Source organism: Eucalyptus grandis, chromosome 1 (assembly GCF_016545825.1).
Source record: "Eucalyptus grandis isolate ANBG69807.140 chromosome 1, ASM1654582v1, whole genome shotgun sequence".
NCBI classification, from domain to species: domain Eukaryota; kingdom Viridiplantae; phylum Streptophyta; class Magnoliopsida; order Myrtales; family Myrtaceae; genus Eucalyptus; species Eucalyptus grandis.
In genome coordinates, this window is record NC_052612.1 from 12,966,851 (window position 1) to 12,982,167 (window position 15,317).

The 15,317-nt window shown below is 39.8% G+C and overlaps 1 protein-coding gene and 1 long non-coding RNA gene across 3 annotated transcripts; both read left to right on the forward strand.

Moving 5' to 3' along the window:
- Window positions 1-545: 545 nt before the first annotated feature.
- On the forward strand, window positions 546-10,649 carry LOC120293513 (pentatricopeptide repeat-containing protein At3g22470, mitochondrial-like). Of its 2 annotated transcripts, XM_039313094.1 has the most exons (2): window positions 546-1,972; window positions 9,852-10,649. In XM_039313094.1, the coding sequence occupies exons 1-2, from the start codon at window positions 1,330-1,332 to the stop codon at window positions 10,637-10,639; spliced, it is 1,431 nt and encodes a 476-aa protein (XP_039169028.1). In that variant the 5' UTR covers window positions 546-1,329; the 3' UTR covers window positions 10,640-10,649. The 2 variants fall into 2 exon arrangements, with proteins under 2 accessions (XP_039169028.1, XP_039168989.1); XM_039313055.1 differs by lacking the exon at window positions 546-1,972 and having other exon boundaries at window positions 8,495-10,649.
- An 8-nt stretch (window positions 10,650-10,657) lies between these two features.
- On the forward strand, window positions 10,658-12,120 carry LOC120293725. The gene is made up of 2 exons (XR_005551569.1): window positions 10,658-10,842; window positions 11,132-12,120. It is a non-coding gene; the product is annotated as an uncharacterized LOC120293725 (long non-coding RNA).
- Window positions 12,121-15,317: the final 3,197 nt, after the last annotated feature.

A 15,317-nucleotide genomic window follows, 5' to 3' on the forward strand; every position in this document is an offset into this window, starting at 1 on the left:
GCTAGTAGGATTATTCTCGTATTGTGACAATGACACTAATAGCTCCATGGATTTTTGTTCAATATGCAGAATGTCCATGTCTTCCCAAAATTTTTAATAGGTGTAGTTAGGTTTTTCAACTTTGTCTAATGTATGAAGTCATCCATGAACTTTAAATTAGCTCAATTGGGTCTTTAAATTATTTCTTTTTAATGTCAATGCGATCCTTGTTTTGAAAAAGACTCCAAATTAGTAAAGAGCCATTCGTTCAACACAAAAATGTCATCTTCTCTCTTAAATTTTCCATTAGATCATGTTAAGTTGAGAATGAAGGGTCAACTTTAAAACATCCATAATTGTTGTTAATGGCTCTCCTTATTCTTCAGTAAAGTGAATCAGAATGTCTACTTAAGGTGGAATAAAGTGAATCAAAATGTCTTCTATCGAAATGAGTAAAGTGAATCAGAATGTCTGCTTAAAGTGATTGAGCCAAAAAAAGAAGAAGGAAGGTATGTGTATTGATTTTTCCAGTCCGAAATTACCGATTGAAATTGATGTCTATTTTAGTAAATCTGATTAAATGCTTATTTGACATTACATATAATATTGTCAAATGTTTTAAAATAGTTCAAGCACTTAGTTAAACCAGTGGAAAGGGCGAGTATGACATTGCATATAATAATCGATGATTTAATTGGGTATTAGGCGAAAATTCACGGACCATCGGTGGTGTTATCTATTTTTAAATAAATTGAATTTCATATTCTCTGTAATTTTTCAGCTACTACCGTCTCATCGGGAGAAACTCTCGTGGTTCGAGAGAGAGAGAGAGACCCCAGAGCAATGAAGTCGACGAGTCTCCGCTGCCCTGCTTCTTCCATCTTCCTCCTTCTTCATGCGATCTCCAGCCAGCCATCATCCCATTCCATCCTAATTCAGACGACCCGGACCAGGTCTGGGGTCACGTGAGGAAAATGTGCAGGAATGGTGGTGTGGTTTCGGGTGTCGGCAATGCCCAGCGTTGCTTCGGTGCAATGATGAAGACGGACCCTTTGCCTTCCCCCAGGGATTTTAGTCTTCTGTTGGGTACTGTAGTGAGGATGAAGCACTCCTTGATTGCCATCCGCTTGATTGAGCAGCTGCATTCTATAGGAGTTGAAGATAATCATTTTTGGCTGAATATTTTGTTGAATTGCTTCTGTCGGTTAAAGCGGATCGATTTGGGTTTGTCTATCCTGGGCAGAATCTTGAAGCTTGGGTTTCCCGTCACTGTGGTGGCATCGAGTACCTTTAATTGATGGTCTTTTTATTCAGGGCAAAACTGATCAAGCACTGAGGTTCCTCGATGATATGGGACGAAATGGCCCCGAACCTGATGAGACCACGTATGCAATAATCGCAAAGGGTTTATGCAGGGTGGGTAACACTAGATTGGCGATTAAATTGCTGAGGGACTGGGAAGAGAGAAGCTGCAGACTCGATTCTTTCACATACAACATAGTAATTGATGGTCTTTGCAAGGAGGGATTGATCACTGAGGCCTTGAGACTCCACGAAAGTTTGAGTAGAAAAGGCATCGAACCAGATGTTGTTACTTATAGCTCCTTGATCCACAGTATGTGCAATGTAGGCCAGATGGAAGATGCTCTCGTATTGTTGAAAGAGATGACGAGCAGAGGCATCCAACCTGACATATTCACTTATAGCTCCTTGGTTCAATGCTTATGCAACCGAGGCCAATGGAAAGATGTTACGGTCTTGTTGGAGGAGATGATGAAGGCAGGAATTGAACCGAACGTCATTACTTATACCTCCGTCATTCAAGGAGTTTGCAATTCCGGCCATTTGGAAGAGGCTCGAAGACTGCTGAGTCATATGGTGCGAAGCAGAGTCATGCCGAATGTTCAAACCTTCACTATCTTGGTGGATGCACATTGTAAAGAGGGAATGCTTGTAGAGGCAGAGGCCATAATCAACCAGATGATTCAATTAGGTAAAATGCCTCATAATTTCATTTATAGTACAATGATGAATGGTCATTGTTTGCAAAATAGGATGAAAGATGCAATGGAAGTGCTTAATTTGATGGTTGAAAGAGGCTGCTCACCTGATGTTGTTACTTATAACACATTGATTAACGGATACTGCAAAGCAAAAAGAATGGACAAGTCAAAGATGCTTTTCCAAGAAATGCTCCAAAGGGGTCTGATTCCTGGTGTCATAACATACAGCACTCTCATGGACGGATTATGCAAGGTTGGGAACCTTGAAGCCGCGGTGGAGCTAATTAATGAGATGCAGTCTCACAATCTATCTCCAAATCATTATACCTTGAGTGCTTTACTCGATGACTTGTGTAAAACACAGCAGATTGACAAGGCCATAATATATTGCTTTGAAAGATGGAAGATTCCAAATTTGTCCTTTAACATTGTGACTTACAATATCCTAACACATGGCATGTGTAATGCTGGAAAGCTTGACGATGCAAAGGGGCTGTTTAATTGTTTGCATGCTCGAGGCTTGCAACCTGGCGTGTGGACCTATAATATTGTTATCCGTGGGTTGTGCAAAGGAGGTCGCATGGAGGAAGCATATCAGCTGCTAAAAGAGATTGAAGGAAATGGATGCTTTCCAAATGGTGTCACTTATAACACAATAATCCAAGAGCTTCTAAGAAATAAAGAAAACATGAGAGCAGCACAACTTGTCGGTGAAATGGTCGAAAGGGGGTTTTCTGCAAATGTGGGGACAGCAGAGTTGTGGGTTAAGTATCTTGTGATGGATGGAACTTCTTCCTTTTCTATCTGAACTCTCCATTGTCTTTGAGATATGTCCACATTTTCAGCTGAAATGTGATGAAGAGTAAACTAGATCAATGGCAAGTTTTCTTCCCCACATCATCTTGTCGAGTCCCATTTACCATTAAAGAAGTAGACTTTTCAATCTAGGAGATTTTTTCGCTAGCTAACACATAAGGGTTTTGGAGGGGTAGAAGGTGGATTTTGTTTCTCGTGTACCTAGGTTCTGTAAGTGATATCTGTATTTAAATGGTATATTCTCTCCATTAGAGCTTCTTGTGTCTAATATTAATCAAACAGATGAAATTTGTACAAATGATCAAGCAGTGTGAGCATGCTTTTGAATTAAATAGATGTTAGTAGCAATAACTTTACTATGTGCTAGACTTATGTAATTCAGTCATTGAGCAGAAACAGCATGGAACTCTTCCTGAAAATGGAACTAAAGAAATCAAAAAAATTTCAGAAGAGGGCCGCCGCCGCCCGCGGGGGGTGGAGCGGTTGGGCCTGAAAAAATAATGTCATATATCCTGACATAATCTGATCCTAGTGCTTTGAGAGGGGTACTAATTTCTTTCCCTCTTTTCCTAACACAGTCTGATCCCTACATGTCGAATTTATTATAGTTACTTCAAAGAAGATGCATACGTGGAAGGGGATGATATTTTATGATGATGATGGGCACTTTAAATCGATAGTGGAAAATATTTGTGGCGAGCTGGGTACTCATATTATCAATGTATGTTGATCAGTATTTGGGTTATTTGCCTGCTTCTTACATGCAAACAATAGCCAAGTTTGGAGGAGACGGCATCCTGAACATGGCTGGATGTGTATGAAAACTGCCTGCAGTATCTTTTCCTCTGAACTGCAAAAAAATTTCTTGAAAGTGTCTGCTGATGGGTGAACATGATTGACGTTGACAGACATTCCCAATGCCCAACCCAGTAGACATCTAGAGCGACACCAATAAACTTGATCACAGGCCCAGATGATGTAACTTTACAATGTCTTTTCCGTTGAATCGAATTACTTTCCCAGTGAATAGGTTGGCTATCGATGGAGATATACTCCTTGCCATGCTTAACTGTTTCAGCTACTGAGTTAGGAACATGTTTTATTCTGATTGTTTTTGTGTGTTTCACTTTCCACAGCAGGATTTGTCCGGACAATCTACCTCTCGTCACGCCCTCTACTCTTCGTTTCCTGACACAATCATAGTAGGGTGCAAGTGTTTTAGAGACTGGTCTTACGATTGATGGGAGAGGACACAATATTGCTTGCAATTGACCTGGTAAAATACCAATAGGCATGGAAATAACTCTCCCAGATGCACTCTGGAGGCAACCTTGATGATGGCATTTGATCGTTTTAACCATATGTGATGCTTGATTCTATGCTGTAAGGTAATTTTAGAATGGCAATACTTGCCTACGATTCATCTGGAATTCGTACACTTGGAGAGGCATTGGTCATTGTTTATAGCAAACATGGAATTTTGCAGGGTATTTCCGTTTACACCCTGTTGCAATGTGACTGAGACGCTCTATAGCAAATTTGGCTTTAAATTTCGGGTTGTCCATTAGTGACGGACTCTTCACAAGAGATGAGCCGGAAAAGTGGAATCAAGCTCACGAGAGTAATTGGTCTTCTGCGGAACATGTTCTGAATCTAGAACTAACAATTTTCTAATTGCAGTACCATTTCTTGGTCGAACTTAGGCCAGTGTTGCTTATCTAATAGAATCCAGGGACCTAGGTTAGGCTGAGATCAAGAAATTCTGGTCCACTTTCCTTTTGGGCCAACGGCCTAGTTAAAAGGGGTCGCACGTACACTTAGCCTATCGCACAACGTTTGTCTAGAAGAGAATCTTATCACTAATCAAAGAATCTGATCTCAAAGTACATAATCTAGGTTTCCGTTGTTTCTGTCGTGAAGTTCGGAACTGCAAGCGAACTTGTGGATACAGCTGAGCAGGGTGATTTGTCCAGTTGGTGGTTTACAAGTTCATTCTTTGGCAAGTTCTAAAATGAGCGTCATATATAACTTTTAGTACTTCTATTGTCCTTCTGTCAAATTTAGGAAATGATTCACATGATATCTCGTCAACATTAACAAAGCATCACAACAAAGAAAAGAAAACGAAATTAGAGAAATCACTGCTTATCTTCTCATGAACTTGTTTACCACATGGACGCTTCAGTCATAAGGGATGCAAACAAGTTCCACCATTTTCGCATTTGCGGAGATTGTCATTTTGCGATCAAATATATCCCCATGGCAACTGGAAGATCTATAGTCTTTAAGGGATGCAAATAGGTTCCACCATTTTATGGATGGAACATGAACATACAATGACTATTGGTGAAGATGCTTGCTCGACCCATTGACCGAGTATGCTAGGCTAATATTGCTTCGAAAGAGGAAAGACTCCAAATTCACGCCGGATATTATGACATACACTATTCTAATATAAGGCATGTGTAATTCCGGGAAGCTTTACGATGCTATGGGGTTGTTTAATTGTTTGCATGCTTGAGGCTAGAACCTGACGTGTGAATGTATAGCATTGTCATGTGTAGATTGTGCGAAGGAGGATGTGCGGAGGAGGCATATCAGCTGCTAAAGGAGATGGAAAGTATTGGATGCTTTCCAGATGGCGTCTCTCTTCACATCATAATCCAAGGAGTACTAGGAAAAAAGGAAGGCACGAAAGCAGCATAAGCTGTCAGTGAAATGGTTGAAAGGGGTTTTTCTGCAAGTATGGCAATGATGGAGTAGTCGGTTAAATATCTGGTGACAAACAGAACTTCTCCCTTTTCTGGTTGAGCTATCCAATTTTTTTTGAGGTCTGTCCACTCTTCCCATCTGAAAAGTGATGAAGAGTAAACTCGACTGAGGGCAAGTTTTATTCCACAAATCATCTCATTGAGTCCCATGTCCCATTAACGGAGTTGTTTTAAGTTTGGGTGATCTTCTCTTGCTTCATTATGAGGATTTTTGGAGTGGTCGCAGGTGGGTTTTGTTTCTCGTGTACTTAGGTTCTACAAGAAATCCCTGTTCATACATGGTACATGTACCCGTCAGTTTATGCTTCATTTAAACAATCAAGCGGTGTGAGGATGCTCTTAAATTAAATAAATGTTAATATTGAAGTTAGCTATGCAGAAAAATCTTTTTTTTTTTTTTAAATTTATGTTGAGGTCATAAATCCTGATTAGCCTATTGTGTATGTGCTTTGAGGGAGAGATACTGATTTTCGTTTTTGCTCTCTTCCTAACACAACCTGATCCCTGATCCCTCCGGTATCCTACCTACCCATATTTACTTAAGAGAGGATGCATATGTGAACGTGAATGTCTGTTTAAAGTGATTGAAGGTACAAAAGTTATTTCCCATTCAACTTTAGTATTTTTAGATTGTCATTCATGGTAGTAAATTTCACTAGCAGAGGATAACATTTAATATTTTGAAGGATTAATATCACGATAAATTTCAAAGTAATACATATATGATAAATTTACCAATAAACTCAGAATTAGTACACATGTGAATTTACTCCCGTTTAATTGGATTAATATTACAAAAATTTCAAGCCGGTATATTTGCGATAAACGGAAGGTAAAATCTCAAACTAGTACATTCATCAATTGTTAAATGTTATCTAACTCAGTAATTTAACTGTAAAATCTAAAATAAATGGTAAATTTGTTATATATGCACTAATTTTGATCGTAAATATATTAATTTTGGGTTCTTTATAATAATAACTCTATTTTAAAATAATTTGGATGGCCTAATTGGACATCAAATATGGTATTACTTATGATGTAAATGTCGAATGACTCAATCACATCAAAAGAAGTAACTTCAGTGTGGTTACCCCCTTTCTTTTCAAATGAACTGAATATTACATATCTCCCTCCATTTTTTTTTTTTTTGGTAAAGGTAATAATATTAATGAGAATGGACAAAAGTACAAAAGATCGGATCCATACAAGCACTCTTAACAAAGGAGCAAGAGTGACGGGGATCCGATAAAAAGCCCGAGGGCGCCAGCAAGAACACAAAAGCTATGAAGCCAACAAACAAGACGTAACAACAGGAATCCGTAGCCTCCCCAGCCCTCAAGCCCTCAAAGCTGAAAGCGGAGAACGGAGGAGGAAGGAACCTGCAACTACAAGAACAAGAGCAGACCGAAACAACAGCAACCTAAGGAGGAATAGCTACAGAGGAAAAGATCATGGGGTGGAATCCCCACCCCCTTTGCAATCTTCTGTTCCTCGGAGAAGGAAGAACTTCCGTGAATGTGAGTGCTTTGTCCTTAACCACCTTGATTAGGTGATTTTAAGGGCGAGTGGACCACCAAGGATTCACCCCGAAGATAATCGCATTCCTCTTCTTCCAAATGAGATGGCACAAAGCACCGAAAGAGAATCGAACTATCCTGTGGTAAAAATCCTTCCCCATGAGGAATTTCCTGGCCCAAGTGAGCGCCTCTCTCCAACATCTATTCATCCATGGCAAGTTACATCTGGCCGCCCAAAAGAAGGCCAACGAGGCCGAGATGCGACACCGGAAGAATAGGTGTTCGATTGAGTCCGGTACTTCATTACAAAAGGCACATAGATTAAAATCAATTCGACCTTGATTTAACAACATCACCTGAGTAGGAAGACGGTTTCTAGATATAAGCCACATAATAAACTGATGGCGCGGGACTATATCGATATCCCAAATCAAAGAAGCCCAATCCACCCGATCTCTCTTGGTTCTAATGGCATTCCATGCGGATGCGACCGAGAAGGAGGCTGATGGATCGCCACACCAAATAAACTTGTCATTATAAGCCTCCAGAGTTGGTAAAGCTACACCCCATCTGATTAATATCCAAGAGAATGAGTCGCCTAATGGGGTGTATAAGTCAAGAACTCGCATTATCGGGAGCCGCATATTGTCCCTAAACGAGGGCGGAACGAATCCATCAAGAGGGCCACATGGAAGCCAAGTAATCATGCCATAAGGATACCGATAGCCCATTACCAATTTTCCACCTAAACAAAGTTCTGAAGTGCTTTCTAAGCTGGAGGATTTTCTTCCACGCCCAGGAGCAAGTCGCAGGTTGAGATGAAAACCAAAAATTCTTCCTTGTCAAGAAAATGGAATGAATCCACCGGCACCACATCGATTCCTTATCCGAGAAGAGGATCCATATGAATTTGAGCATAGAGGCTTTGTTGCAATCTCTGATATTCCTAATGCCAAGACCCCCTTTAAGTTTCGGAAGACATACATCCTCCCACGCTACTTTTGCTCTTCCACGGCCAAGAGCCGTTCCCTTCCATAAAAATTGCCTCATAATTCTCTCGATGTCCGACAAAATCGAAGCGGGAAGCATAAAGACACTTGTCCAGAATGATTGAATCGAATAAAGAACCGACCGAATCAGCTGCAGTCTCCCTGCAAAGGACAGGAAACGATGCGCCCAGGATTGAATCCTAGCCGTAATACGCTCCGTCAATGCAATATAATCCCCCTTATTCAATCTGGAAGATATGATAGCAGGGAGTTTCCCTTCCTTAAAATCAAATGCCGACCGGATTCTGTTTCGAATAGAAAGGTCACCACCTGCAATAAAAATCTCGCTCTTGTTTTTGTTAGGAACCAATCCCTCCAGGATGAGAATATATCTAAGCCTCTTTTCAAGCATGGATACTGACGGCCAGTTAGCTCTCTCAACAGCCGCCCTCCATTATATTTTGGGAAATGGAGAATGACTTCCGAATTCGACTAAAAACTCGAAGACCTGTCGAGCTCTGCAGTTTTCACAATTCATCAGCATCAAGCTGATGGAGCGCGCGACTCTCTGCCCTGCTCATTCCTTCTTCCTTCTGCTTCGGGGTCCAGCTGCCATCTCCTGCGAGTCCTCATCCCTTTCCATTCTCTTTCTCTCTCATCCTTTCTCGGTTTGCCTTCGTCGTCGGAGGTTTTCTTCCAGCCCTAACCCTAATTTACACGACCCAAACCGGCTCTTGAGTTACGTGAGGAGAAATTGCAGAGCTGGTGGTGGTGGGTTTACGAGTGTCGGTGATGCCCTGTGTTGCTTCGGTAAAATGATGAAGGCGAGCCCTTTGCCTTCCTCCGGGGATTTCAGTCTACTGCTGGGTGCTATAGTGAGGATGAAGCACTACTCGACTGCCATCCGCTTGATTGAGCGGCTGCCTTCTTTGGGGATCGAGGATGATGTTGCCTTGCTGACCATTTGGACGAATTGCTTCTGCCGGTTAAGGCGGGTTGATTTGGGTTTGTCTATCCTCGGCAGAATCTTCAAGCTTGGGTTTCCCATCACTGTGGTGACGCGGAACACCCTAATTGATGGTCTCTTTATTCAGCGCAAAACTGATCAAGCCTTGAGGTTCCTCGATGATATGGGACGAAATGGTCCCGAACCTAGTGAGACCACGTATGCGATAATCGCCAAGGGGTTATGCAGGGCAGGTAACACCAGTTTGGCGATCGAATTGCTAAGGGACTGGGAAGAGAGAAGCTGCAGGATCAATTCCTTCACGTACAACATAGTAATTGATAGTCTTTGCAAGGGGGGATTGATCGCAGAGGCCTTGAGACTCCATGAAAGCATGAGTAAGAAAGGTATCAAACCAGATGTTGTTACTTATACCTCCTTGATCCACGGTCTGTGCAATGTAGGCCAGATGGAAGATGCTCTCGTATTGTTGAAAGAGATGACAAGCGGAGGCTTACAACCCGACATATTCACTTATAACTCCTTGGTTCATTACTTATGCAACCTAGGCCAATGGAAAGATGCTACGGTCTTGTTGGAGAAGATGATGAAGGCAGGAGTTGAACCAGACGTCATTACTTATACCTCTGTCATTCAAGGAGTGTGCAATTCCGGCCAATTGAAAGAGGCCCAAAGACTGCTGAGTCATATGGTGCAAAGCAGAGTCATGCCGAATGTTCAAACCTTCACTATCTTGGTGGATGCACATTGTAAAGAGGGAATGCTTGTAGAGGCAGAGGCCATAATCAACCGGATGATTCAATTAGGTAAAATGCCTAATAGCGTCACTCATAATGCATTGTTGAATGGTTATTGTTTGCAAAATAGGATGGATGATGCTCTGGTGGTTCTAAATTTGATGGTTGAAAGAGGCTGCTCACCTAATGTTGTTACTTATAACACGTTGATTAACGGATACTGCAAAGCGAAAAGAATTGACAAATCAAAAATACTGTTCCAAGAAATGCTTGAAAGGGGCTTGAATCCTGATGTCATCACATACAACACTCTCATAAATGGATATTGCCAGGTTGGGAACCTTGAAGCTGCGGGGGAGCTAATTAACGAGATGCAATCTCGTGATCTGTATCTAAGTCATTATACCTTGAATTCTTTCCTGGATGGCTTGTGTAAAACGCGACAGATCGACAAGGCCATGACATTGCTTCGAAAGATAATAAATGGCACGTGTAATGCTGGAAAACTCGACGGTGCAAAGGGGCTGTTTGATTGTTTGCATGCTCAAGGCTTGCAACCTAACGTGTGGACATATAACATTCTCATGCATGAGTTGTGCAAAGGAGGACGTACGGAGGAAGCATATCTGCTTCTAAAGGAGATGGAAGAAAATGGATGCTTTCCAGATGGTGTCACTTACAACACAATGATCCAAGGACTACTAAGAAATAACGAAAATACTAGAGCAGCACAACTTGTCAATGAAATGGTTGAAAGGGGTTTTTCTGCAGATGTAGCGACAATGGAGTTGTGGATCAAATATCTCATGATAAATGGAACTTCTTCCTTTACTAGGAGAACTATCCATTGTCTCTGAGTTCTGTCCAAGTTTTTCATCTGAAATGTGATGAAGAGTAAATCAGATTAATGCCAAGTTTTCTTCCAAACATCTTCTCATTGTGTCCCATGTCCCATTGATGAAGTTGTTTCAAATCTGAGAGACAATTCACTGAATCAAACCGCCCAAGATGGCAAATATTTGGAGGGGTATAAGGTGGATTTTTATCCTCATATATCTAGGTTCGGTATGAAATCTCTGTATTGAACTATTATGTGTACTCATCTGTTAGTGCTTTTGGTGCCTAATGTTTTTCAAACAGGGGAAATTCATACAAATGATCAAGCAGTCTGAGGATGATATTGTATTAAATAGATGTTAATAGCGATAACTTTACTATTTAATGAAGTATATTATGCCATAAATCCTGATTAGCCTATGTTGTATGTGCTTTGAGAGAGAGATCCTAGTTTTCTGTTATACACTTTCTTTTTTCACAATCTGATCCTTTCAATGTCATATTTACCATAGATATTTCAAAGAAGAGGCATACCTTGAAGTGGATGGTGTTTGAATCGGCAGTGGAGTATATTTGGGTCAAGCTGTGTATCAGATTATCACCACAGGTCGATTATATATTTGGTTTATTTGCTCTTCTTCTTACATGCAAATAACAGCGAAGTTTGAGGGACGACTTGCTGACTAAGGAACGTGGTTACAAGTGTATGAAAGCTACTTGAAGTATCTTCCCCTTTGCACTGCGAGGGATTTTCTGAAAAGCATCTGATGATGGGTGAACATGAATGCCGTTGACAAACAATGCTAGCCGCCTTGAGCAAGCAACTATCAACTTCATCGCAGTCAGGCCCAGATGATGTAAATTCCATCATCTTTTGCACTGCATCAATTGAATTACTTTCCCGACCAATAGAGGTACATTCCTTGCCAAATTTGTCTGTCTTAATCACTGACTTGGGAGCACATTTTTCTGTTTGTTTTTAAGTGTCTCACTTACAACAGTAGGATTTCCCTGGACAATCTGCCTCTCGGCATGCCCTCTACTCTTTGTTTGCTGACCCAATCATGGTAGCATGCAAGCATTTCAGAGATGAGTTTTTGAGCTAAGTTCACGCGTGGATACCATGACAGACATGATCAATTGAACTCAGAGAAAATAACTTGTCAAGCAAAAGGTTCAAATTGAAGTTGTGTATATATCTCAAGAGGATCAACTCCTTGGCTGTCTCTTTTGCCCGTTTCCTGATTTGACAATGCAGGTTCATTGGCTTATCAACTGAAGCAAGGCCACTTTTACGATGAAAAGTAAAATCTTCAGAGAAAATTGGTTTCTTAAGTATCTCCTGCTGCATTAGTAGATGCTGGTTTGGTTCAATCTTATGCTGATAAGTCCATTTTCTTTTTCATGCATTAGCTCATCCTCTGTACTTATTTTGGTTTATGCCGATGACCCTTATGTGGTATGACCAGTAATTGATTTGACATAGTTTCTGTTTTGCTGATTTGGCTTCTTGGAAATATTTTCTTGGCAACGAAAAGACTGAATCCTCACGTGGTATCTGTCTTGTATGCTGTAAATATGTTCTCGACCTCCTTAATGATTTTCAAGTAGTGATCCGTATGCAAATACTAGGAACAAAGTCATTGTGATTTCTTTTGGAATTTCAACAGGGAGTTGTACTTCGAGTTCAACGTATATGTCAAATTCACAAGCGGCTTTAGCAAAATCGTTACCATTTCTTTTAGCCTTTATGCAAATACTAGGGACAAAGTCATTGTGATTTCTTTTAGCAAAATCCGTATGCAAATACTGGAAACGCACATCCCAGTGCCGTTACCATTCAAACAAGGTTCTCTATGTTTGGAGCCAAATTACTGAACCAGCAGTTTTCGTACCTCATTCTACAATCTTCAAGCTCGACTTGAGCGCCCTGACTATTTGGACATATTGCCAGTATTTAGGATTTAACAGCCACAGTGGCTATAAGAAAGTGCTTGGCTAAAGCGTGACCATAGGCAGTTGCTGCGGGATAAGGAGATGCAGTGGAGTAGTTTTAGTCCATGTGATTTGACATCACGGTCGTCGTGTCCTCGAGGGCATAAGCCACACTGTTTGCATAAGGATCACCACTTCAATGGGAACCAGTATTGGAAGCCCAATGGACTATGCCATTGTTCGGGGCACCTTTGACAAAATTGAACATCAAGAGGGACAATAGTAGCATTATTAGTATCCATTATGTGATATACCTTAATTTTTCTCTCAACCCAACTTTGTACCTCGATAGGCTCAAGTCCTGACTATTTATAGCAGTTGTACCCAATAGGTTTTCTTCTATGATTAGTATCTCAAGCTTTCTTCCATGGTACCAATGCATAAACAATCTTAAAAGCTTCTAACTATTTGTTTATAGAATGGAAACAATGCAATTTTATATTTTGCTGAGGGCTAGATATGCAATTTGATCTGTTTAAGTAATTCAAAGTATTTCTTTAGTTTGCATTTGTCCTTTTTTCTATGGCTAACGTGTCCTTTTTACTATTTGAGCAACAGTTGCACATAACTGTACAATTTGAGCATACACAAATTCGTCGCTCTCTCCCACGAATCATTGATAATCCTAATTCTTCTTTTTTGGAATTATTGAGGGTCTAGCCATGTTTCAGTTGTCCCTCAATATTCATGTGTACGTCACCGATGTTGCTCCTATCCTTTTTTCGTCCGGTACTCTCATTTACGGGCCGTCTATTTCTTTGCAGTTATCTTTCATTAACCACAACAATTCTAGACAACTTAATCAAAAAGATTCCTGATTCCTTTGCTTATTCGTTTAATGCTTGTTTCTTCTTTTACATCCTATATTGGATAGCATTTAACCTATTCTATCTTAGCTTGACTAGAACTCACAAATTTACATAAATCATTGCATTCACATGCATCACATGAGAACCCTTGTTGGAGCTCACGAAATAGATGATACATCTAAAGAAATAGCCCAAAGATTTATTTGTAGGATTACGTTATTAACTATGTCGATGGATACTAGGCAAATATGCTCACAAGAAATTTTCTTATCTTCAATGCACAATAGGTATTCCTTGAAAATTATTATAAAAAAAAAATATCTGGTTACTTGATATATAGCCAAAAGGCAGTATGCGTTGATAAAAATCGGTATGTATCTAGTTATGGATGGAGCTTGAATATAAGGTTATTTAATCGGGGCTCTAAAAGTGTGCACTCGCAATTTCAATTTGTGTTTTGTTCTAACCACCATCCATCACTTGCTTGTGTGGTCAATCGTACGACACATGCTCATGGAGGATGTGGGAGGAAAGTCGACGGAAGAAATGACTAACATTTTCAATGCGCAATGAACAATTTACCATGGAACAAACATTGAATCACGAGCAAACGACAGATAATAAGACTTGATGATACTCCGAATGCAATTACGAGGAAAACATTCAATTTTCATAGCATTAATGTCGATTATCTTCTTAAAGTAGTAATGAAATGCCTTTCATTCTTTGATGGAGAGAGAAAAAGAAGAGAGAAAACTTTCTTTCAGAACATTCTTTCTGCCAACCACACTAACAGTTATCTCCATAAGTTATTTATATGACTTACTTTGTATCCTTTCAAAAGAGTATCTCTTCATCATAGTATATTAAGACTAACCAGTGCGTCTTAGTCGCACCCTATCGTGTATGTACTAATAAATTATAACATCTCCCACTCGGACATATCAAGAATATAAGACATTCGATGTTCATTTACTTTAAAAACAATTCATATTGGCAAGAAAGTCGTGTGACCAGTGAGTATTATACATTTGTTAGGGATGACATAGTGGCTACAATCCTAAAAAGAAATGAACAATTGATGTCTCATAGTGTCCCAGACATATTTTGTTATATTAGTCCAAACATACCTATCCCTTAAAGGTTATACTTGACTATTCTCATAACATTATATATTTACAATTATATCTAAGACCACAAAATGTGATATAATTGATCGATCGATAAATACATGTGGTAGATGTAAAACAACGATAATGTTCCTTTGCACTCATGTTTCTCTCCATTTTAGAACAACTGTTTTCCCAGACACATCCCATAAATCCATATCTATTCATGACCGCCGGTAACATGTTAAAATAGTAACATTGATATTTCACTTCAAGAATATAGTCATAAGTAACATATGACACAAAATAAAGTAAATTATAAATTACCTCAATGGCTCATATGATGAGTAAATATGGGTAATTTCACTCACCTTTCATTGTTGGTCATACAATGCACATGTAGCATGAATAATATACTATAGTGGATTTCTCTTTCTATAAGAGCATATGTTATTTATTAAATACATTCATTATATAAATCTTAGCCTAAGTATAGTCACGCGCTTCTCACATACTCATGTTTAGCTCAAGTGTTATATTAGCTCCATTTCTACATCGCCCAATTAAGTACTTGCATTCAACATCCTACAGGCATACAAGATTGTGGGATTATCATGTTTGGCATTATTACATACAAATCGCAGATCTCATCTTGACTCCAATTAAGGCGATGCGTTATTTTATTTCAGTATTTATATGTACATAACGTCTCATCTCAATGTGCTAACTATAGCACTAGATGTGATTTCTCGTGTGAGTAAGTTAATCATTACTTACTGATATAT